This window comes from Salmo trutta, chromosome 15 (assembly GCF_901001165.1).
Source record: "Salmo trutta chromosome 15, fSalTru1.1, whole genome shotgun sequence".
In the NCBI taxonomy this organism is placed as follows: Eukaryota; Metazoa; Chordata; class Actinopteri; order Salmoniformes; family Salmonidae; genus Salmo; species Salmo trutta.
Window position 1 is genome coordinate 47,211,553 of NC_042971.1, and position 23,938 is coordinate 47,235,490.

Consider the following 23,938-nt stretch of genomic DNA (forward strand, 5'->3'; position numbering starts at 1 on the left):
TTAGTTTGGCAGGGTATGGTAGTAGCTGGGTTTTTCACGCTCAACAGTTTCCTGTGTGCATCAAAAATGGTCCACCACCCAAAGGACATCCAGCCAACTTAACACAACTGTGGGAAGCATTGGAATCAACATGGGCCAGCATCCCTGTGGAATGTTTTTGACACCTTGTAGAGTCATGCCCCATCGAATTGAGGCTGTTCTGAGGGCAAAAGGGGAAGGGGGGTCCAAATCAATATTAGGAAGGTGTTCTTAATGTTTTGTACACTCAGTCTATAATAGGAATAGGAAATCTTTAGTTATTTTTCTTTCTTCCAGCCAACATGCTGCTAATATGTCTCAGGCATGTCTCCAGGACACCTGGCAAATTTCTCCCTGCTCCTTCAAACTGCTCTTACACACGGTCAGGTGGTTTAGACACATGGAACCTGTCTGGAGGAGAGACACTGGAAACACAGTCAGCTCCAGGGGGTGGATGGGGGCTCAGAGGGCTGGGGTCACGGTGGAGAACAGCTGGGCCTGATCATCAGCCAGGTCTGAGAGGTCCTCAGTGGAGAAGGTGAGGCCTCCCAGTTTGGCCAGGGAGCTGGAGCGTTTGAACAGGGAGGGGACGGTCAGGCCGGCCAGCCTCATGCGGGTCTCCATCTCCTGGGTGCGTGGCCTGACCAGGCCTGGGCGTCCCCCGCAGTTGCTGTGGAGGCTGACGCTGCTGAAGCTCCGGGTGAGGGTGGAGCCATGGGGGGAGGACACAGGGGTCCAAGTCTGGGTGGACCACTGGGGGTACGACACTGGGGTGGTGTTAATCTGGGGGTCTGCGGCTGTGACCACACAGCTGGTAGAAGGGATGTGGGATTCAGAATGCACCCTTACATCCCCCTCCACCTCCATCTCCTCCACTGCCAAGCTCAGGTCCATCTGCTCAGACAGCCCAGCCCCTGAGAGTAGACCTTCCATGGCCAGTCCTGAGATCCTCTCCAGCTGTTCCGCGCCCTGCCTCACCAGCCCCAGCTCCAGCCCTGTCCTCTGTAGCTGGGCCAGGGCTTCCTGCTCCTGCTGTGGCTCCACTCCACCACTAGGAGGGTCCACCTCCACCCCAGCAGGCTGCAACTCCACACCAGGAGGCTGACCCGCTGGCCTCTCCCCCTCCAAGCTGAGCTTCATAAACGTGAGCTCTGTGATGGCTCCAGTCCCCGCCTCCCTCCCTGGCTTTGGCTCCTGCTCTTCCTCCTCTTCCTCCTGCAGCTCGTCCATGTCCTCCGTTTCCAGGGAGCAGTGTCTGTCTCGAGGCAGCTCCTCGCAGCTCATGGGCGACACCAGCCGCTGGCGGTAGGCCTCCAGGCGGGCAATGGTGGCAGGGAGGGCACAGGGGGAGTGGGGGGTGGGAGTGTTGGTGAAGTGGGTGCCAGGGGGGTCTATGGAGATAGTGGGGACCACCCCGCAGTGGCGTGTGGGGTTAAGGCGGTGGTTGCGGCCTCCTGCCGGGCGCTCACAGCGCCACCCTGGTGGCAGACGCAGGCAGTCTTTACAGGACTGGTAGGAGGGCTTCACTTTGTAAGGGTTTCCTGTGCTAGCACTGTCCTAAACAGAAGAAACAGAGAGAGGGAGGGAATGCATGATCAGGCACAGAGAGAGTGACAGGGTAACGGACCAAGGACATGACCTGATTTAAGGTCTCGAAGCTAATAAAACAGATTATGACACCTATAAGATGATGATCCCTTAAATGAAATGGGATCAAATAATGACAGAAATATTACACATACAGCATTACAATAATAGGCTTAGTATCTCAACCCTTACCCCAAGCCAGTTCAAGTTAAAAGTAAGCAAACCAGCATAATTCTTATAGATACAGGTATTAATTACTGTCCCACTCACGTCGAAGGCAGCGGGGCAGCTGCGCTTGGCAGCCAGGCGGTTACTGTTGTTGGCGTTCTCGTTGTTGAAGCGGTTTACGTTGGCCTGATCCTTCCTCTCCTCGTCCTCCGTCACTCCCTCTCCTCCTGCAGGTGTCCGGGCCAGGGCGGCCATCTCCGCCTCCTCCTTCTGAGCCTCCTCCTCATCCTCCTCCTCCACCGTGCTGAACTCCAGGCGTAGCCTCATGTCCTCCAGGGGCTCCAGGCGGCCCCCACAGGTCTGGGCGGCAGTGGCCTCCCCAGGCAAAGCCAGTTGGGCCATTGGGAAGCCCTCATCCTCCAGAAGGGCGTCCCTCTCCACATCCTCGATCTCAATGAACACCCTTTCCATGCCCAGCAGGGGAGGGCCGCGCACTGGGGTGGAGGGCTCGCTGTCCAGGGCCGTGTCCGACAGCCGTCTGAAGTAGTAATTGTAGTTGAGAGGGTCCAGGGCGTCCACCTCCAGGCCCCGGCAGGGGGAGGCGCTGCAGCCCTCTCCCCCCCAGGCCTCATCCTCCACGGGGGTCTCCTCTCCACCACAACACTGGCCAGACGCCTCATCTGGGATGTCCTCCCCTCCCTCGGGCCTCCACAGCTTGTTGTGGCGCTGTTTACTGGGGAACACATTATGGTTATTCTAACCCCATCACTATGTACAGAGTACATGTACTTTATACAGACAAAACGAGATGCTTAGCCACTAATAAAACTAAAGGATCATTCAGTCACAATGACCTGCAGTCTATCTACCAACCTAAATATAAGCTAATAACCTTAGACTGCTTACCTTAGCTGAGCCCCTCTAGACAGCTACTGTGGTGAATTAACTGTCACATTTGACCTGACCTCTAGGCAGCGAGTTAGGTTGAGCATAATGAGGTTAAATATCTCAGGGTCCTTGCTTCCTGTGATCCTTGGGACGTCCCAACTCTGATGTTAACCCATTGAAGTTGAAATTAAGGTTAGGTCAGGATTATGGTTAGGATAGTGGTTATGGTTAGAATAGTGGTTAAGGTAAGCGGTAGGGATGTCTAGGGTTGCAAAGGGTTGGAAACTTTCCTATACATTTCTGGAAATTTTCTATGGGGAAGTTAAGCCCGGGAATTCTGGGGAATTTTGCTTAAATTCATCAAAAAGTTAGCTTATAACAGTGAACCTTTTGTGGGATGCACAAGGAAATTCTAGGTCTTGTGGCATATTTTGGTTAAACTATCCCCAATTAAATGGAATTGCAACCCTCTGCATGCACAGTGCATTCTTCCATCACATGTACAGCTGATTCTCAAGATCTTGCACACTAATGAAATGCTATTGAGCCCACACTACTACACTCTCTGAGCTAAGGACTACATGCTTTCTGGTAAGTTTTGATTACAATACAGGGTAGGGTGAATATATTTGATATGACATACATGATTTTTTGTTAGCTCTAAATAGTAGCCTACAGCAAAGTGTGTTTAAATCATGTCTAACTTGTTAATAATTTCTGCTTGCTAGTTTTTGCTACCATGTGGGTCTAAACTTGCTTGAGCCTGCTAACTGAGGAGTGTTAATTCACCTGTTTCCATACATGTTTCTTTTTAAAACATTTATTTTACAAAGGAGTTTAATCTAACTGCTTAACTATTTATCTGTACATAGAATTGTATTTATTTAAATAATAAAAATCTTTACAGGAAAATGCCATGAGCACTATCTGATGTGTGGAGACATTTCACTGCAGCTAATGTAGTCGAAGAAGCTGTGTATATTTACAAATAAGAATGCAACAAAGATGCAGAATCATCTGGCCAAGTGCATAAAGTTCCCTCAGCGCTCACAACAAGCAACCTCTGACAAAGGTCCCTCTACGTCTATTTGAGGTGAAAATTATGAATCAGACACCTTATCAATAACAACAGCTCATGGTCCTTCCTTCCTCCAGAAGTTTTTTTTGACTCAATGGAGGAACGTAGTCAGAGAAATGCTGATGAATGTCTTGCTCGAGCTGTGTATGCAACTGGTTCACCTCTGATGCTCACAGGCAATGTGTATTGGAAGAGATTTCTGAACGTTCTTCGCCGAGCATACACCCCCTCCAACCAGACATGCTTTATCTACTCATTTGCTAGATGCAGAGCTAGCAAATCATAGAGAAAGCAGACTGTACTGCAATCAGCTCTGATGGGTGGTTGAATGTTCGTGGGAAAGGAATAATTAGCTACATAATCTCCACCCCTCAACCAGTATTCTACAAGAGCACAGACACAAGGGACAACAGACACACCGTCTCCACATTGCAGATGAGCTGAAGGTAGTCATTAATGACCTTGGACCACAGAAGGTATTTGCACTGGTGACAGACAATGCTGCGAACATGAAGGCTGCTTGGTCTAAAGTGGAGGACTCCTACCCTCACATCACACCCATTGGCTGTGCTGCTCATGCATTGAATCTGCTCCTCAATGACATCATGGCACAACAAATATGATATGGTAAATATATCCAATGCAAAAAACATTACAATTAAATGGTATTAATTTGCATATATTTCCGTTAATTCCCATGAAAAGTTTCCACCTCCAAATATTCCCCAAAATGTGCAACCCTAGGGATGTCCCAAGGATAGCACTAACCAATACCTCATGACTGCAGTGGAGTAAGAATGAGTGGCAGATGCTCCAACTGTAGCACAGTTGGTTACATACCGGAGCAAACCTGCATATACCAGTACAGTACCCCAGTATACCCCGACTCACCTAGCGTCCAGGATGCCCTCGTACTCAGCCAGCTGCTTCATAAAGCCAGCGTTGGGCCGAGCAATGCTCCTCTTCTGCTTCACAAAGTTGTAGGCCTTCTCCAGAGTCCAGCCATACTCCTTCATGGCATACGCTATGACTGTGGAGGCTGACCGGCTCACACCCATCTTACAGTGGACCAGACACTTAGACTGGTTCTTCCTGTGGGGCAATAATGTTTTACATTAAAACCCGATTCATTTTGAAGAAGTATAATCCAGAGTGACTAGGATTTCCACATAGTTTTAGTGTATAAAATAACCCAGACACAGAGCAACTACCCACTATTTAAGTCTACACTTCCTTTGTTGTTCTGCAGTAAATATTTCACATGCTGCAAGACATGTGTTTTAGTTAGCTGTTTGAGAAATAGGGTTTAGTTTGTTTGACAAGTAGGCACTCACTTGGCTCTGACGATGAAGTTGTAGGTCTCGTTCCAGTGGGCCAGCAGGTCTGTGGCCTCCTCATCAAACACCCGGATATTGTGGTAGGAGAACGTGCCCTGGAAGAAGTTGTCTATTTCCCTGGTCACATTGAGGATGTAGCCCACACTGCATCAAGAAAAAAAAAACATGTTAAGTTTTAATTTGTCATATGTACAGGATACACATGGTATACACAGGCCAACGAAAAGTGCTTACTGGCAGATTCCTTCTCGATAATGCAACAATAATAAATAAATGTTGATGTGTACACCGAGTGTCTAAAACATTAATGACACCTTCCTAATATTAAGTTGCACCCCCCATTTTGCCCTCAGAACATCCTCAATTCGTCAGGGCATGGATTCTACAAGGTGTTGAAAGCCTTCCACAGGGATGCTGGCCCATGTTGACTCCAATTCTTCCCACAGTTGTGTCAAGTGTCTGGATATCTTTTGGGTGGTGGACCATATACAGTACCAGTCAAAAGTTTGGTCACACCTAATCATTCCAGGATTTTTCTTTATTTTTATTGTTCTTGACACAAACCGATGTGCCTGCCTGGCACCTACTATCATACACTGTTCAAAGGCACTTACCGTACATCTCTTGTTATGCCCACTCACCCTCTGAATGGCACACACACAATCCATGTCTCAAGGCTTAAAAATTCTTCTTTAACCCGTCTCCTCCCCTTCATCTACACTGATTGAAGTGGATTTAACAGGTGACATCAGTAAGGGATCATAGCTTTCATTAGATTCACCTGGTCAGTCTATGTCATGGAAATGCTTTGTACACTCAGTGTATATCTGGGTATGTGAGTGCATGTGTGCTAAGGTCCAGAGAATCAGTGTAGGTGGTAAGTCCAGATCAAGTGTTCGGCAGTCTGATGGTATCAGAACTCATGCTCCAATACCGTCTGTCCGATAGTAAGGGAGTCAACAGCACATGGCTGGGGTGTGTGGGGTCCTTGACGATGCTGTGGGCCTTCCTCAGGCACAGTTTCAAGTAGATGTCCTGGATGGGTGGGAGCACAGTCCCAGTGATGTACTGGACCGTCTTCACCTCCCGCTGGAGGGCCTTGTGATAGTGGACGGAGCAATTCCCGTACCAGGCCATGATGCAACTTGGTCAGGATGCTCTCAATGGTGCAGTGGAAGTATTTGGAGAGGACCTGGTGTGGCATGCTGAATTTCTTCAGCTGCCGTTTGAAGTAGAGGTGCTGTTGCGCCCTCTTGACAAGAGTGGTGGCGTTCCAGTGGGGCAGTATCTCGTTCAGTGGTGCTATCCGTGTTCCAACAACCAACCTTTCTGTATTGGTAGGTCTTATGAAGGAGAGATGCATCAATGACCTGACATACATCTATTGTCCTTCGTATGGGAATACAGAACAATACAACATTATGTTTGTGAGCCAGGGCTGATGGTTAGGGAGCAGGGCTGGTTAGGGAGCAGGGCTGGTTAGGGAGCAGGGGTGGAGAGGGAGCAGGGGTGGAGAGGGAGCAGGGGTGGAGAGGGAGCAGGGGTGGAGAGGGAGCAGGGGTGGTTAGGGAACAGGGCTGGTTAGGGAACAGGGCTGGTTAGGGAACAGGGCTGGTTAGGGAACAGGGCTGGTTAGGGAACAGGGCTGGTTAGGGAACAGGGCTGGTTAGGGAGAAGTTCTAGTGAAATAGCTTTAGTGTTTGTGAGACGTCCACTCACCCACAGTCCCGTAGTTCCTCTAGATTGGAGGCATTCCACTCAGAGCCCTAGAGAAGACAAACACAGAGGAATGAATATCAAGACAACTTACTCTGTCAGGTTACAAAGGTCAAACTAACTACACCAGGGTTACAGTAACAGAGTTGTGACAGTAGTTCAGAGGTTAGCGAGGAGGACTATAGTTACTAGTTAGTGTTAGGGATACAAAGAGACAATTAGGATGTAAAGTTAGGGAAAGGTTCTCACCAGGTAGAGGTGGTCAAAGATGAGTGTGGCTTTGTCCATCTGACCCAGGATCAGCAGCATCTCATTGTCGAGGAACTCTTTGTACTCATTCAGGTTACAGCTCATATGCTGCTCTAGCTCCACACGGATCTGAGAGGGGCAGGACAGAACCGGTATTAGGCTGCACTATGGTTCTTCTACCATGCAGAGTTAATTGCCACAACAAACCGATCTGTGTGCCCCCACAAAGCCTGGTGAGCGGTGACACATACCTCCTTGGAAGTGACATTCTCCAGGTCCTGGAACATCATGATGCTGCGCAGTTTGGCTTTGATTGCACACTCTGTTCTCTCTCTCTCCGTTGGCCTGAATAACAACATATGTCAATATATCAATTCAATTATGAATGTAACCAACACATTTATCACTTTTGATGAAAACGAGAAAGGCCCGGTTTACCCTGATGGACATACATTACCAATCTCAGAAGGTACTGCAACTAGAAATGAATCATAAGAAAAACGACTTAACTGAATCTTACGAAACCGGATGATTCAGGTCTTACCGGTCGACGAACATGGCAGGTGAGTCGGGCCGCATGGTCTCCAGGTCGGTCATAGTGTTCCACTCGTTGATGCAGCTCTGCTCGGAGGTGATACAGCTCTCATAGAAGCCCATCCAGGTGAGGGCCATGCCCCCGGGGAAGTAGTTGTGCCTGCGAGACACATCGCTTGCCTTATGGAGGATCTGCAGGGCAGACCTGAAGCCACACAGGTAGAAGAAGCTCCCAGTCTTAACACAGGTTCACAACAGCAACTATTCAGAAGATATTCCACTAATCTGATTATAGAGTCAGTCTTTTAATCATCGATTTTTAATGACACAGGAAATTCAGAATATATTTAAAGGCCTGTCAAACCCAGAGAAAATGATGAGTCTGCTGAGAATCAAAAGAAAAGTGCATGCACATTGTAATGATAGTGGCATCTATTGACCAGTAGATGGTGCATGGACAACTGGCAGCAGGTTCGGTATCAAAGTGTTACCAGCCTAAATAATTAATCTACTAGTTTATGTTTTTCTACTCATTGATTGTTGATTTTAAAATGGAACCAACATGGCAGAGTACAGTCACTGTATGGTTTCAGGGAATATAAGGTCACCAGACAATTCTATTTTGAAGTACCCAAATACAGTCAGACACTTACCACATGGCCTGTACAGAAACAGGCTTGAAGACATGCGATCGTCCTCCTGTGGTCACACTAAATCCCCTGAGGAGAGAGCAGATGAAGGATTAGAGAGAGTGGTCTGGGAGCACGAACAGGGGCTGAGCTACAAGGGTTTAGGGGACTATTCAGGACACATCCCAATGGAACATTCCTCCAGCACAGAGAGGGATGACTAACAGCTCAGCAAGAACTCATCTGCCACATGGAGAATTGAAAATGCCTGTAGTTGACTGGACTACCCACTGGAGGGCAGAGCAACTCATTCTGCGTCACAGGGCTGGGCCGTTTGAACGGGCTAAATGATCAGAGGTACTTCATGGTCGACTGTATATGCAACTTAATGTCTGTGGGATGCACTGTGACACATGCCGTACCTTTGTGGAAAGTTTCATGTATATTTATGTGAGGGTATAGACTGAGTATACCAAACATTAGGAACACCTTCCTAATGCTGAGTTGCAGCCCACTAATTTTGTCCTCAGAACAGCCTCAATTTGTTGGGGCATGGACTCTGCAAGGTGTCGAAAGCGTTCCACAGGGATGCTGGCCCATGTTGACTCAATGCTTCTCACAGTTGTGTCAAGTTGGCTGAATGTCCTTTGGGTGGTAGACCATTCTTCATACACACGGGAAACTGCTGAGCGTGAAAAACCAGCTGCATTGTAATTCTTGACACTCAAACCGGTGTGCCTGGCACCTACTACCATACCCTGTTCAAAAGGCGCTCAAATCTTTTGCTTAGCCCATTCACCCTCTGAATGGCACAGATACACAATCCATGTCTTAAGGCTTAAAAAATCCCTCTTTAATCTGTCTCCTCCCCTTCATCTACACTGATTGTAGTGGATTTAACAGGTGACATCAATAAGGGATCATAGCTTTCACCTGGTCAGTCTGTCATGGAAAAAGCAGGTGTTCTTAATGTTTTGTTTCCTCAGTATGTAGAAGAGTGGCACTTACCCATCTCCATCTAAATGGATCTTCGTATCGCTCCATAGCGGTAGCACCATCCCGATAGAGCAGCTTTTACTGGGAATTATGCAACGGAATAGATTATTACTCTATGATAACAACAAACCATATTGTAGTGTAATACTGCTGCTAAGGAGGAAAGGCGGGTACCTGTCCTTATCGGTGAAGTCCATCCCCAGCAGGATATTCTCCTCTGTGTCCTGTCGACCACTGGTGTAGACCACAACCATGTACCGCACGCGGTCAGACCAACCACTCTCTAACCGTACAGCCTGGGGTACAGTAAGAACAGGTTACACTGTGTGGCATTTGTTTGTCAATAAAAATGGATGGTAAGTACATCTGAGATGGGGATTTGACTCACCAGTTTAATGCGGTCCTCAGAGCGGAGGGTGTTAATCATGACCTGCAGGTGTCGAGGTAAGTCACCTGGGAGAGAAGAGAACCGCATACCATAATCCAGATCAAGCAAGCCTCATAATCAGACATATTGTTTAACTGTGTCCAGCTCTGCTATCCAGGCCCCTATTTAGACTGGTACCTCTGATTATGCCCACCTGCAGGGTGATCCAATACCAGCCACAACTACACGTCTGTATTGAAGTTGGACATTGCAGAGCAAAGCCTGAACATCTCATGACAAGACGGGTAAATAAATGGGAATGGTATACCATAACATCTGATCTCAAGTACAATCCTCGGCTAAACCCATACAAACATACAGAAACAGTCTGTCATACACGTAAACACACAGATAAATGCATGCCAGGTTCATCAGAGCTAAGCATCGACTTGAACGTCTGGTGATGTAATCAAGAAATCTGGAGCTCCTCACATTGATCTTGTGATTAACCTGCGTATCATAGGGGAGGAGAGGGGTGTGTTAGGACTCCAAATGAGGGGATAGCACTCCCTGATCTATCTCAACAACCCTGTTATAAGACATGCTGCATCACACACAGGTACACACACAGGTACACACACACACCACTGAGGTAACATCATATGTGCTGCAGGCTGGTTAGTCTAGCTTGGTGAGTTTATGTAACATCTTGATGGGGAAAAAAATAAATAATCAAACAAGCAGGATCTACAAAGCCCCTTGTATGGTTTGTCTTCTCCCTTCGCCGGGTTACTAGGCAGGCTCTAAGGTCACACCTGGACCTACTTTGACAAACATATCAAAGCTAAAAGCAGATAAGTACCTGCCTCGAGGGCAGTCAATGGCCAGGTAATGCTTCAGTGAATATGGGTTGAACATAGGCTCAACCACAAAGGCCAAGCCAACCTCAGATAATATTACCTCGTCTTGAAATAGAACTTTAGCAGTGGCATTGTCACGGTTCACTGAACAAATCTAATCAAATTTTATTTGTCACATACCCATGGTTAGCAGATGTTAATAAGAGTGTAGCGAAATGCTTGTGCTTCTAGTTCCGACCACGCAGTAATATCTAACCTAAAAATTTCACAACTACCTTATACACACAAGTGTAAAGGAATGAATAAGAATATGTACATAAAAATATAAATGAATGAGCGATGGCCGAACGGCATAGGCAAGATGCAGTAGATGGTATAGAGTACAGTATATACATATGAGATAAGTAATGTAGGGTAAGTAAACATTATATAATATAAAGTGGCTAGTGATAAATTGATTACATCAATTTTTCCATTATTAAAGTGGCTGTAGTTGAGTCAGTATGTTGGCAGCAGCCACTCAATGTTAGTGATGGCTGTTTTACAGTCTGATGGCCTTGAGATAGAAGCTGTTTTTCAGCCTCTCGGTCACAGCCTTGATGCACCTGTACTGACCTCGCCTTCTGGATGATAGCGGGGTGAACAGGCTGTGGCTTGGGTGGTTGTTGTCCTTGATGATCTTTTTGGCCTTCCTGTGACATCGGGTGGTGTAGGTGTCCTGGAGGGCAGGCAGTTTGCCCGCAGTGATGCGTTGTGCAGACCTCACTATCCTCTGGAGAGCCTTACGGTTGTGGGCGGAGCAGTTGCCGTACCTGGCGGTGATACAGCTCGACAGGATGCTCTCGATTGTGCATCTGTAAAAGTCTGAGTGTTTTTGGTGACAAGCCGAATTTCTTCAGCCTCCTGAGGTTGAAGAGGCACTGCTACGCCTTCTTCACCACGCTGTCTGTGTGGTTGGACCATTTCAGTTTGTCTGTGATGTGTACGCCGAGGAACTTAAAACGTTCCATCTTCTCCACTACTGTCCCGTCGATGTAGATAGGGGGCTGCTCCCTCTGCTGTTTCCTGAAGTCCACGATCATCTCCTTTGCTTTGTTGACGTTGAGTGTGAGGCTATTTTCCTGACACCACACTCCGAGGGCCCTCACCTCCTCCCTGTAGACTGTCTCGTCATTGTTGGTAATCAAGCCTACCACTGTAGTGTCGTCTGCAAACTTGATGATTGAGTTGGAGGCGTGCATGGCCACGCAGTCATGGATGAACAGGGCCAATGAACAATGGGCCCAGTGTGTGTCAAGAGTGTGTATTTACCTGCGTGTTTGTGGTGTGCCAGTGTGTTTACCTGCATGTTTGTGGTGTGTAGGGGTCTTGGGTCCCTGTGCATTGGTGCCCTGTTGCAGGAAGAGGGCAGCTCCTTTGACCATGAAGAAGCTCTCGCTGAGGCTGAAACAGACAGACAGGGAAATAGGGTTTCTAGTGGTTTGATGTTGTAACACACAGGGGAAGCATTCATTAGAGAAGTGAAAGAAAGAGTACAGACTGTACTGGAAGTAGGCAACAGATCATCAGCTTATCTGAATAGCGTGTTGGACAAATCATTGTACTGCTTCAACAGCTTAAGCACCGTCTGTGGCACACTGCACTCCACAGTACCTATAGTAAGTAGTATGGCGTTTTACTCTAGAACAGAGAGGACATTTGAAATAGTCACTCCTTCCTACACCTGCTTGGTGTCTCTTCCCTGTTTTGTTGTGTTCCATTTAAGTAGATCCACAGATTAACAGTATGTCTGTGGTCACAAAACTACCCAGCCATAGCCTACTTTCCTTTCCATGATGTATTTGACAGACTATGCAATCACCAGCGCGTTCACTTCAGGGAGGCAAAACATTCATTGAAAATTATCATGTGGAATGTGGATGCCCTGCTGCAGACTCTTCTAAGGCTGATGTGATTCAATGAACTGTCCAACCCACAGTATTCTTCTCACTTGTCAATGAGTGAGGCTGTTTTTCTCCAGGAATGGAGACAAATTACCTGGAGATGTAGAATGTGCATAATCAGAGAGCAGAGCTACAGTGGGAAGAAGAGGCAGTGTGGGATGGCTGTTAATTGCTTTTCCAAAGTTTAGTGACTAGCAGGAAAGGATGTTCCCAAATTCATCAGGAAGTAAATGTGAGCAGACCTTTCCTTTATGAAATATTTCCCAGATAATGAACTGACAGAACGTGGATAAGAGCGTCTGCTAAATGTTAGGTCCCCTGACCTATCGTTGGGGCAGATAATTGAGCCCACCACTAAAATATTTCCTCTGCCTTTCTTCAGCCAGCACCATCCATCCCTCCCTTCTCTGGTCAGGGATGGGCTCTCTTGACTGCCCTAACCCCTGTGATCGAGGCACTGACTACCCTCGGATAAAAGATCGTTTTTCCTTGGACTTGGAAGAATGTCCAGGAAGAATGTCCAGGAAGAAAAGAGTTGGGTGTTTGCTGGCCACAACATTGACCAGGAGGAACAGAGCTTGGCTTTGTTAACAGGCAGGCTACCCTCTCACTCTGCCACCACAAACAAAGCATGGTATGACAGTGGGTCCATCACAAGACCTTTTGTTTCTGCCCCGCTGTTACGTAGCATTGTTCCTTTTCAGAATGTCCTGAAAAAGATGAGGGTGGCCTCGGTCAAGAGGTCAGAGAGTTGGGTAGGGTACCATAACAACTCATCTTCAGATGTCTGATGTACTGTAAATGGGATGAACTGAATAGCAGTAATCACAGATGGATGTGTAGACCTAAAGAGAAAGCTTTCTGGAAAAGGCTCCAGCTAATGTTGATCCGTCCATTACACCATTACTGAAAACAATCAGAGAATGTCCCCATCTTTCTAAGGCTGAGTTTACACAGACAGTCCAATTCTGATCATTATTTCAATTATTGCCAAAACAGCTGATCTGATTGGTTAAAAGGCCAATTAGGCTGCCTGTGTAAACGCACCTTAAGACAGCTGTGAACAGTAAACTTCTAAAAAGAACACTCAAGAAGAAATAGACAGCCATAAAAACAATACCCGTAAGCAATTCTAACAGTACGATCAAATGTAAAATTAAAGTACAATTTGTATTTATGTAGAAGAAAAAATAAGTTGCCAACCCTGGAAAAAACCCACAGAGCTATCCAAATAAAATGTTACACTTTAATAGCAATGACTAATACAGAAAATGCAGGGTGCACACTTACAAGTTACAACCATTCAAACCATTGTCGCCAATGTGCTACCTCTTATCAAGGTAGAAATGCCAGTGAGAGATACTCAAGGAGAGGCAATCCTGAGTGTGAGTGGAGGACTTCGCCAGATCTCTCTCCGACTCAGGACTGCGTTCTTCACAAAGTGAGGCAGCATGGTAAGCATGGCTTCCTGTGAAGGCTCCACCACAAGATGCATCCTGATTCTGGATCTCTCCCTCAGTAGCTCTCTGGTGTCTACTGGCTTCCTCACAAAATCTCCTCCACCCTTATAGCTTCTTAGAACATACATGTGCAAAAAATACATTCACAAGCATTTTGTGCCTCAAAAAAACGAATTTGGTTTACAAAGTATAATAACTGATATAGCCCTGTGTTTTTTTTCCCCCTGTAAAAAAGGTACAGATTGGGTTCAATAGTCCGATGATGTATCCTGTCTCGGTCTGGTGCGTCCGTCTCTCCCTCCTGTCCATCTGGGCTGTGAGGATCAGTCTTCAGACTTCTGCTGCGTCTGTTCAGCTCTGCCTCCTGCCTCAACTCCCGACCATCAGCAGCAGCAGCTTATCTCCTCCTCACAGCACGCGCTTGAGCAATCAGAACTCCCTCCGCAACTCCCGACACAAAGCACCTTTCAAGCATGTTTCACGTTAGCTGGGTTGGGTGGCAGGGAATCTAGCTTGCCTCAGCTTCAGTCTACAAAGCACACATCTGTAGAGTGAGTGGATGCTATTTGACATGTAAGATCCCAGAGGATCTCTGCCAAAGGAAACATACTACTCATTGAGTGGCATATTCAACTTTGTATGAACTATAACTCCATCACAGAACACATATCCAATGCCAGTGTGAAGCAATTTACGCAAGCTGCTAGTTAGACACACACCAAGGACATCTTCCCTTTTGAAGTCTGCACACACCTCTCTCCTTGGCTGTTGCATAACCCTGTCTGGTGCTTGGGCTTTCTGGCTGAGGCAGCCAGGGTACTGTGACACCCAAGGGCTGCTGGGGGGTAAATGTGGATCAGGTTTCTGCCTGACTGATACAGTATGGCCCTCAGAGAGGTAGACTTGCTGACATCCCTGGGTCCTAGGGTCTGAGAGAAGACAAGATGAGCAGAGCTAATGTGGACTGGGCCACTTCCAATAATCAATGGTGTGACTGCTCCGCCCTGCAGCATTTCTCTGGTGACCATCTATCACTATCAAGTTAAATGTATTTGCTTTAGCCTTTTAACAACAAAAAATGTAATGACACAAAACCACTAATATCAATCATTCTTTTTATTTTTCTGTGTGTTTTTACCTTCCCTCATCCTACATTTTCTGCAGGCAGAAGCAACTCTGAAGCAAGATTTTACATAATCAAAATTGCTCCCTATACCACCTTTCAAACATTCCTCTATCTGCCTTGTACCACCAAGAAAGTAATCTACCTTATCAATGTTATAATCTCAACCCACCCTGTGTGTGTCATGTCTAGCGGATGGGGAAAAGGTTGTGTAAGGCTGAAACACCCCTGGCCCAGCCAGGTTGGACTAGAGCAGGTACTCCCAAACTGGGGTGTGTAAGGCTGAAACACCCCTGGCCCAGCCAGGTTGGACTAGAGCAGGTACTCCCAAACTGGGGTGTGTAAGGCTGAAACACCCCTGGCCCAGCCAGGTTGGACTAGAGCAGGTACTCCCAAACTGGGGTGTGTAAGGCTGAAACACCCCTGGCCCAGCCAGGTTGGACTAGAGCAGGTACTCCCAAACTGGGGTAAGCGCAATGCTTGTCAGGGGTACGCCAAATAAAAATGTGATTCACATGTTATTTTTTTAAATATATATTCTAACAGTCCATTTATATTTTCCAACGGGGCTATACATTTGGGTGAGGTTTTTTTCCCCCTCACCTGAGTAGCCTTGTTTCACTGCCAAAAATAAAATTAAACCATCTAGTGTTCAGCGAAATAACAACACAATGTCTAATACAGGTAACCTAGTCAAATAATTAACATCCAATCACATTAACCGTTACTCTCTCGCAGGAATTCCACTAACGGTCCGTATGTAGCCAAACGTAGCTGCTGCTGATGTTGGTATCTGTACTGATGGCGCAAAAGCCATGACAAGGAGACATGGTGGAGTGGTAACGCGCGTGCAAGCAGTTGCTCCCGACGCCACTTGGGTACACTGCAGAATCCACCGAGAGGCTCTTGCTGCTAAAAGGCTAACGCTTTTACAACATACAGAATCGCGCTGGATATCACGGGGCAAAGTATTGACACGATTTTTTGAATTGAGAGACGAGCTTAAAGTTTTTACTGACCATCATTTTCACGTGTCTGACCGCTTGCATGATGACGAGTTCTCACACGACTGGCCAATCTGCCCCGTGATAACCAGCGTACTTCTGTATGTTGTAAAAGCGTTACATGGTCGCTGCCCCATCATTGAATAATGCGGAAAATACACGAGAGTTCAGGGGCCTTGCTTTAACAAAGATAACGTCTTTCAAGCTGTCAGGCATTCCCTTGGCAGCAAGAGCCTCTCGGTGGATTCTGCAGTGTACCCAAGTGGCGTCGGGAGCAACTGCTTGCACGCGTGTTCTCGCCTGAGTGATCTGAATCTAGGATTACAGGGACTCTCCGTAACTATACTCAATGTGCGGGACAAAATTGAGGCTATGATTAAGAAGTTGGAGCTCTTCTCTGTCTGCATTAACAAGGACAACACACACGTCTTTCCATCATTGTATGATTTTTTGTGTGCAAATGAACACAAGCTTACGGGCAATATCAAATGTGATATAGCGAAGCACCTGAGTGAGTTGGGTGCGCAATTACTTTCCCGAAACCGATGACACAAACAACTGGATTCGTTATCCCTTTCATGCCCTGCCTCTAGTCCACTTACCGATATCTGAACGAGAACCTCATCGAAATTGCAACAAGCGGTTCTGTGAAAATTTAATTTAATCAGAAGTCACTGCCAGATTTCTGGATTGGGCTGCGCTCAGAGTATCCTGCCTTGGCAAATCGCGCTGTTAAGACACTGATGCCCTTTGCAACCATGCACCTATGTGAGAGTGGATTCTCGGCCCTCACTAGCATGAATGATTTAAGACTGAGACTCTCTCCAATACAATATTGCAGAGTTATGTGCCTCCTTTCAAGCACACCCTTCTCATTAAACTGTGGTGAGTTATTCACAATTTGCGATGAACAAATATAGTTTTATATGTAAGATGGTTAAATAAAGGGCAAAATTATGTATTATTATTATTTGTGCCCTGGTCCTATAAGAGCTGTTACTTCCCATGAGCTGGGTTGTGACAAAAACTCACACTCATTCTTATGTTTAATAAATGGATTGTATAGTGTGTGTGGCAGGCTTACAATAATGGTAAAAAACAATTGAGAGTGCGCTGACCTTGGTGCTAGAGGGGCTACGCAGCTGGTTGAATGTTTGAAGGGGTACGGGACTATAAAAAGTTTGGGAACCACTGGACTAGAGAACTGAGTGTCCAGCCAACACTACGCCTACTACTACAAGGCCAAAAAGGTCTTATCAACTCTTACCAAGAAACTCCAGAACAAAACTAGCCCCAGCACAACCATGACATCACATCCTTCTGTAGCTGAGTAGAGGATTCCACCTATGCTATTCACTCCCAGCTCTGCAATACAGCTGGATAGTGTTTCTGATTTGATGGAATGTATAATGGTGGTTAATGGGAATGGTAACTCTGAGGGTTGGACCATTATCACTGTTATTACCCTTGATACAACTAGGCCTACATCTCAGTGTTTAAGGGTCCCCAGATGGAGACATTCTTTGTGAACTGTAATGGACTGCAATGGTGTGAGATGTTCCATCTCTTTTGCAAGCGCTCATTAAGGTGTGGGCCTATTTATTGAATACTAGTATTACATTATTCATATTTATCTACAATGTGTGTAATTCAGCACCAGTGTCCATGTTATTCCTTCAGGACATTCCTGGGTGCTTCCTACTGTAACCCAGTCCTGGAATTCCCACTGACACCAAGACCAGGGTCAGGGGTCAATATCCATAGACCTTGGGAAACTCAGATTTCCTGGTCAAAGAAATGTATACCAATCCCTCCCCCAAATGGAGCACAACAGATTGTTACTATACTTTACTGTATCACCTAATGCATGTGCATGCACGGCTTCTCAGGGAAATACATGGACACCTGCTCGTCAAACATCTCATTCCAAAATCATGGGCATTAATATAGAGTTGGTCCCCCATTTGCTGATATATCAGCTTCAACTCTTCTGGGAAGACTTTCCACTAGATGTTGGAACATTGCTGTGAGGTCTTGCTTCCATTCAGACATAAGAGCATTAGTCATGTCGGGCACTGATGTTGGGTGATTAGGCCTGGCTCGTAGTTGGCGTTCCAATTCATCCCAAAGGTGTTTGATGGGGTTAAGGTCAGGGCTCTGTGCAGGGCAGTCAAGTTCTTCCACAACAATCTCGACAAACAATTTCTGTATGGACCTCGCTTTGTGCAAGGTGGCATTGTCATGCTGAAACAGGAAAGGGCCTTCCCCAAACTGTTGCTACAAAGTTGGAAGCACAGAGTTGTATAGAATGTAATTGTATGCTGCAGCGTTAAGATTTCCCTTCACTGGAACTAAGGGGTGTAGCCCGAACCATGAAAAACAGCCCCAGACCATTATTCATCCACCAAACTTTACAGTTGGCACTATGCATTGGGGCAGGTAGCGTTCTCCTGGCATCAGCCAAACCTAGATTTGTCCGTCGGACTGCCTGATGGTGAAGCGTGATTCATCACTACAGAGAACACATTTCCACTGCTCCAGAGTCCAATGGCGGCGAGCTTTACACCACTCCAGCAGACGCTTGGCATTGCGAATTGGCGATCTTAGGCTTGTGTGCGGCAGCTCGGCTATGGAAACCCATTTCATTAAGCTCTCCAACGAACAGTTCTTGCGCTGATGTTTCTTCCAAACGGTAGTTTGGAACTCGGTAGTGAGTGTTCCAATCGAGGACAGACTATTTTTATGCGCTAAGCACTTCAGCATTCCCATTCTGTGAGCTTGTGTGGCCTACCATTTCACGGCTGAGCTGTAGTTGCTCCTAGACTTTTCCACGTCACAATAACAGTACTTACAGTTGACAGGGGCAGCTCTAACAGGGTAGAAATTTGACAATCTGACTTGTTGGAAAGCTGGTGTTCTATGACGGTGCCACATTGAAAGTAACTGAGCTCTTCAGTAATGCCACTCAACTGCTAATATTTGTCTATGGAGATTGCATGGTTGTGTGCTCGATTTTATACACCTGTCAGCAACGGGTGTGGCTGAAATAGCCAAATCCACTAATTTGAAGGGGTATCCACATACTTTTGGCCATGTAGTGTATAATAGCTGACCTTCGACCCCCAATATGTAGCTGGACGTAGAGGCCTGTAGTAATTTAGCCAGGCACCTAGGGAGGGCAACAATGTTTTCCATATAGATCACGTCACCATAATGCAAGAGTTCTTTGAAAACAAACAAACGACTTTTTCTAGATTCAAATATATGTTTGTTTTTTTAGGGAGAGGCTTACCTCTGATTTGCTCTCCGGTCATCATCACGCCCTAATTCCTGCAAGAGAAAGACAGAAATGTTACATACACTGTAGGTCCACTAGAAACCCTTCCATCAAGGCTGTGCAGACAGTACAGTAGGATGCATTGCGCAACAGCAGCACATGACCCGTATGCCCTGCTATGTCCTTCCATGCTCCCCTTGCTACCATACCTAATCACAATGTCACAGTACATATTCCCATTGACTGGTGGAGACAGAGAGATTCCTTTCCTTTAGAGTTATGGGTATATAGATCGTCACTAAGTGATGCTCTTGATCTACGTGGACAAGTAACTAAATATAGGCTAGACATTGGGCCTTCTGTACCAGTAGCAATGCTGTAACTCCCTGAGGACAGAGGGCAGAGTGGTTGAGGTTGTTTGTTGCATTAGGAGATCTGCATAAAGCTCTCTCTCTGCGTTTCATGACAGGTTAGTGTTGAAAAGAGCACATAGGCCTAGACTGCGCTTGATCTGTGGATCTGATGTCAAAGAGGCTATTTAATACCACAGCTCAAACTAACTCAGTCACTAGTAGCAATTGTAATTGAGATACTTTCAGATATAAAAGAGAGGTATACAGACTTATATACCGTAGGTAACCAACTCGGTATGAAATCATTTCTGCAGCAGTATCTTTAATGATGTAATTAGTATGACATCATTTCTGCAGCACACAGCCATGTGTGTGTGTGTGTGTGCGCACGCGCCTACCTCTATGGAATTCAAGCCATGATGGATTAATTCGCTTTTGAAAGTCATCATGTGCTTTATTAGTAAAATCAGAGTGATGAGTGATGTACCAGTGTTTAAACTGAACTTATGGGACATGAAGGAGATGCTTTACGTTAGGTTTTAAAACGTGTAATACACTTGCATTTTATATTGAATACAGTGTATCAGCGCTCTCTACTGGCCATACCATGTCACTATCTATGATCTCATATGTTTTGAAATATAAGCTCACACCTGCCACAGTAGTATTTTGACAGTGATTGAAACGAGCGGGTACCAACAGCAACATCCCTGACTCAGTAGTGATGTAATGGCGTACATAACTAGGCAAGTAGCTGCACAATACTGATGAATCTCACTCTATAGTCTGTTCCATATGCAAGCTGAAGCAAGGAATTTAAACAAATGTCATGACTTAAAAATCTAAGCAAAATCCTGAGATAATGCTTTCATTATATTGCCTTGCTGTATAAACGCATATTTGTCTTTAAAACACAAAAACTGAAGGCAGAAATAAAATGCTGCCACATGCAATTAATGCATTGTTCTGGTAACTAATCACCGGCTCAGATTTTGTTTAGAAGCTAATAGCGCGGGGCTGGACTACTTCACCATTCTAAACGGATGGATTCCATAAAGTCTATTAAATGATGTCCATACAAAACAGTCTTGCCGTGTTACATAAAATATGTCACTAAATTGCAAAACATTATATTGACAACTGAAAGCGTCCTCTGCAATGCTGGGCCTAGTGGATGAGGGACGTGAGCATCGGGCGCATCCCCGGCGTTTCCTCCACGGCGCTGCCTACGTAGCGAACAACTCCCGCAGTTCCACTTACCTCCCCCGCGTTGGTGCTGGCGGTGGATGCTGCGCTCGGGGTGGGAGAGCGCTGTAGGGTTACCAGGGCCATGGCTGGCTACTGCTACGGAGGAGAGGAGACCTTTGAATGGGGGGAAGGAAGGCGCGTTGCTCTGGGCCAAGATGCGCCTAGATTGACCCTGTGCAGCACAGGAGAAAACGCTCAGGATCGCATTAAATCTGCCTCTGATTTCACCATCCTGATAAACCCATCACCGGCTGCTGCCTCGCCCATCCTTCACAGTTCGTTTTAGAACAGTCATTTGTAAATAGTTGTAAAGGCAAGTATGCAATTTTGTCCATCTGTGTCATATACCATTTATCGTGCAGACAAACAAAACACATCGCAGCCAGGTTGCATGCAGAGCATAAATGACAAGCGCTTCTGTTCTGACACTTTGCCGGATGCTATGATTGGCTGCTTCGGTTTGCGTGCGCGCTATCATTGGGCCAATGTGGTCAAGGTGCTATCATTGGGCCAATGTCGTCAAGGTGACTCTGGCCAGACTAGAGACTACTACACTCAACGGAAACCAAAGGCTATTTATCATGAAATGTTTTCATGTGAATATTATTTGCAAACAGATTTAAGAAAGGCACATTAGTACACAAATCTTAGAACTCATATTGCACCTTCACAGATATGCAACCATTGTATTGCTATAAGGAAAATTATGTGGAGGAATTCATTATTGCCATCTACATTCTCTTAAATTATTATTATCTAAATAATAATAGAAAAATATCTTTAATGTCCTTTTGTGTGGAATCCATGAGACATGACTTGAAAAGACTGAGGTGGGAATAATCAAGTTCCATCCATTTCTCTCAACACCTTAGCCCACCCTATAGTCCTCATCAGCTGTTATAGGTTGATCCATAGCTGGCATGTGTTGACGTCTGGCTCGTGGTCTTCTCCTGACCGGCTGTGGTTTGACTAGTCTTCTGCAGACCCAGGCCTGTTGTCTCAATGGGCAACAGCACGGACGCTCCTGTGTCCAGCAGGCAACAGATGCAGTACACGGACAGCGTCAGATACACAGACTTCGTGAGTGGCACCTGTATGGACCAAAACAGCTGGAGGTTATCATTGTTGGGGAGCCCTCGGTGAGGGGGCAGGATGTCTTAGATTTGAATTAAGTACATCTAAAACCGGGTCGTTATTAAATGTGCCGTAAAGGGAGTTAGGAGGGCACCCACCTTGGCCATCCCACTGCAGGTCCTGATCCCCATACCTGTGGTGGCTGTGGGATATACCTAAAGAAAGAATAGTTTATGCAAAATGTCCTCATGTCCTCAACAGCAGTAGCTGAGATTTTAGATGTCAAGTATCTACTGATGGAAAAATGTAAATATGCTTAACTCAGGTGTGCAGATAAAAGCAACTTGGAATCCCCCAGTGATGAAGGCTCTGGCGATGAAGACTGTGAGAGCAACCCTGTAGCGAGAGAGAGTATGAGAAATGCCAGCAGAACAGGAATGAAGAAGGGAGTAGTCTCTCCAGCCAATCAGGGGTTAACTGAGTCAGTTAAGATTTAAGGCCCTTGATTACCACAGTTCTCAAATCTCGGACCTGGCCAAGGTGAAGAGAGCACTTACCTCCCAATACAAGAGTACAGGGGCAGAATGCACATTGCCATGCTTTTCTTCCTGCCAATCCGATCGATCACAAACAACGTCACAAAAACTCCTGCAGACAGAATAACAAATGACAGAATAAAAAAGTGTGTCCCACTCCTTTTGTACATTTAGGTACTTTTTCGAATTGGTCCCCCGTTGGAATCAAACAACCCTGGCATTGCAAGCGCCATGCTCTACTAATTGAGACACACTCAACATATCAGCAAAACACAAGCTTCCATTCCATTTAATTACTTTTATGAGGTGGTTCACAGTAGGTTTTTGTCGTCGTCTAACGTCAAGTAGTTGCATTCCAGGTTGCACTTTGGCTCAATCTTGGCAGCTTGTGTGATGACTGGATGTACAACACATTTACATGAAGTCAAAGGCTCTAGAAGAACAACTAGAAGAGCAGGCTTTTGCAGGACTGTTTTACATGTTTGATTGTTAGGGCGGTGCAGGAGTTTCTTCTTATGACTATCAAAAGGAAGTTTCAACATTTTAAAGAGTAGCATGCAGACCATCTATCACTCACCACTACATGCATCTCCTGCCTGGAATAGCTCAGTGGTCAGGAGGACCAGGCCATAGTAGGAGAAGGCATTGGCAAACCTGAGGCAGAAACCATACAAACACAGAGATCATACGAAGGGCCCAACTCTAAGTTTCAATGGTTTTCAATTTCAGAACTGTGAGGAGAGGATGTACTGGTTGAATCGAGATGGTGAGCTAATGAGATACCAGAATAATGAGAGCAAAATGGACTTACCATATAAACCACAGGAGAATAGTGCTTCTGCGATAATGAGGAGTTAAGAGATCTTAGATCCTACCCCGATCCTCCTGCCTCACAAATATGGAAAATGCACACACCCAAGCAAGTGTTGTGAATACACAAATGCAGTTATAAGCTAAGCAAGATGATCTCAGATTAACACTTCCAACATGAATGCACACACACACACACCACACCAATTATTCAGTCTCACCTGTTTATTGGCAATAAGTTCACCATGGGGCATGGTTTTCCTGTTGTCAGCAGCGATGCGTCTTAACGAGTTCATAGCAATATCCCAAAACCACATGGAAGCAGGCACTCTTGGGCAGCCACAGTATCACACACAGACACACACATGAACACAGACATTTACACATGCATATACTGAAACACACTTCATCCACTACCTATGTGTTCAGTAACATGCACCTCAGTGATGCATTTCAACCATTTTGTTTCAGAACCACAGATACCGCAGGTCTCAGTGTAGCAATACTTACAAAACAGAAGGTAACAAAGCTCAGCAGGGGTGCTGTAGACAGGCCAAGCAGCCAGGCCAGCCAATGGTAGGCATGATCCAGATGGCCAGAAGGACCTCGAACAGCGCCAAGGCCCCGGAATATCTGAATCAAGGAAATTGTTGATTGTCTTATTATGAGATAAAGAAATCGCA

At 46.0% G+C, this 23,938-nt stretch overlaps 1 protein-coding gene across 5 annotated transcripts; it reads right to left on the bottom strand.

Moving 5' to 3' along the window:
- Window positions 1-299: 299 nt before the first annotated feature.
- LOC115149180 (protein phosphatase Slingshot homolog 1) lies at window positions 300-23,713 on the bottom strand. Of its 5 annotated transcripts, none has more exons than XM_029691793.1 (22): window positions 23,477-23,713; window positions 23,257-23,330; window positions 23,023-23,099; window positions 22,743-22,842; window positions 22,467-22,557; window positions 22,231-22,305; window positions 22,068-22,124; window positions 20,848-21,926; window positions 19,250-19,287; window positions 11,770-11,870; window positions 9,589-9,653; window positions 9,375-9,496; window positions 9,213-9,281; window positions 8,229-8,294; window positions 7,586-7,780; window positions 7,293-7,386; window positions 7,042-7,170; window positions 6,796-6,842; window positions 5,074-5,220; window positions 4,631-4,831; window positions 1,876-2,506; window positions 300-1,575 (listed from the first exon to the last, which is right to left on the bottom strand). In XM_029691793.1, the coding sequence occupies exons 8-22, from the start codon at window positions 20,917-20,919 to the stop codon at window positions 481-483; spliced, it is 3,072 nt and encodes a 1,023-aa protein (XP_029547653.1). In that variant the 5' UTR covers window positions 20,920-21,926; window positions 22,068-22,124; window positions 22,231-22,305; window positions 22,467-22,557; window positions 22,743-22,842; window positions 23,023-23,099; window positions 23,257-23,330; window positions 23,477-23,713; the 3' UTR covers window positions 300-480. The 5 variants fall into 5 exon arrangements, with proteins under 5 accessions (XP_029547653.1, XP_029547651.1, XP_029547650.1 ...); XM_029691791.1 differs by having other exon boundaries at window positions 20,848-21,007; window positions 21,713-21,926; window positions 22,068-22,305; XM_029691790.1 differs by having other exon boundaries at window positions 22,068-22,305; window positions 23,257-23,334.
- Between the last annotated feature and the right edge of the window lie 225 nt (window positions 23,714-23,938).

What these genes read in the sequence shown, in the direction of transcription:
- LOC115149180 (XM_029691792.1), bottom strand. Translation starts at nt 20,919, where the DNA reads ATGGCCCTGGTAACCCTACAGCGCTCTCCCACCCCGAGCGCAGCATCC. An exon ending in CTGAGGACCGCATTAAACTG is followed by an intron (nt 9,497 to 9,588) that starts GTGAGTCAAATC and finishes ACTGTACCCCAG; the next exon opens with GCTGTACGGTTAGAGAGTGG. An exon ending in ATCCATTTAGATGGAGATGG is followed by an intron (nt 8,295 to 9,212) that starts GTAAGTGCCACT and finishes CTCTCTCCTCAG; the next exon opens with GGGATTTAGTGTGACCACAG.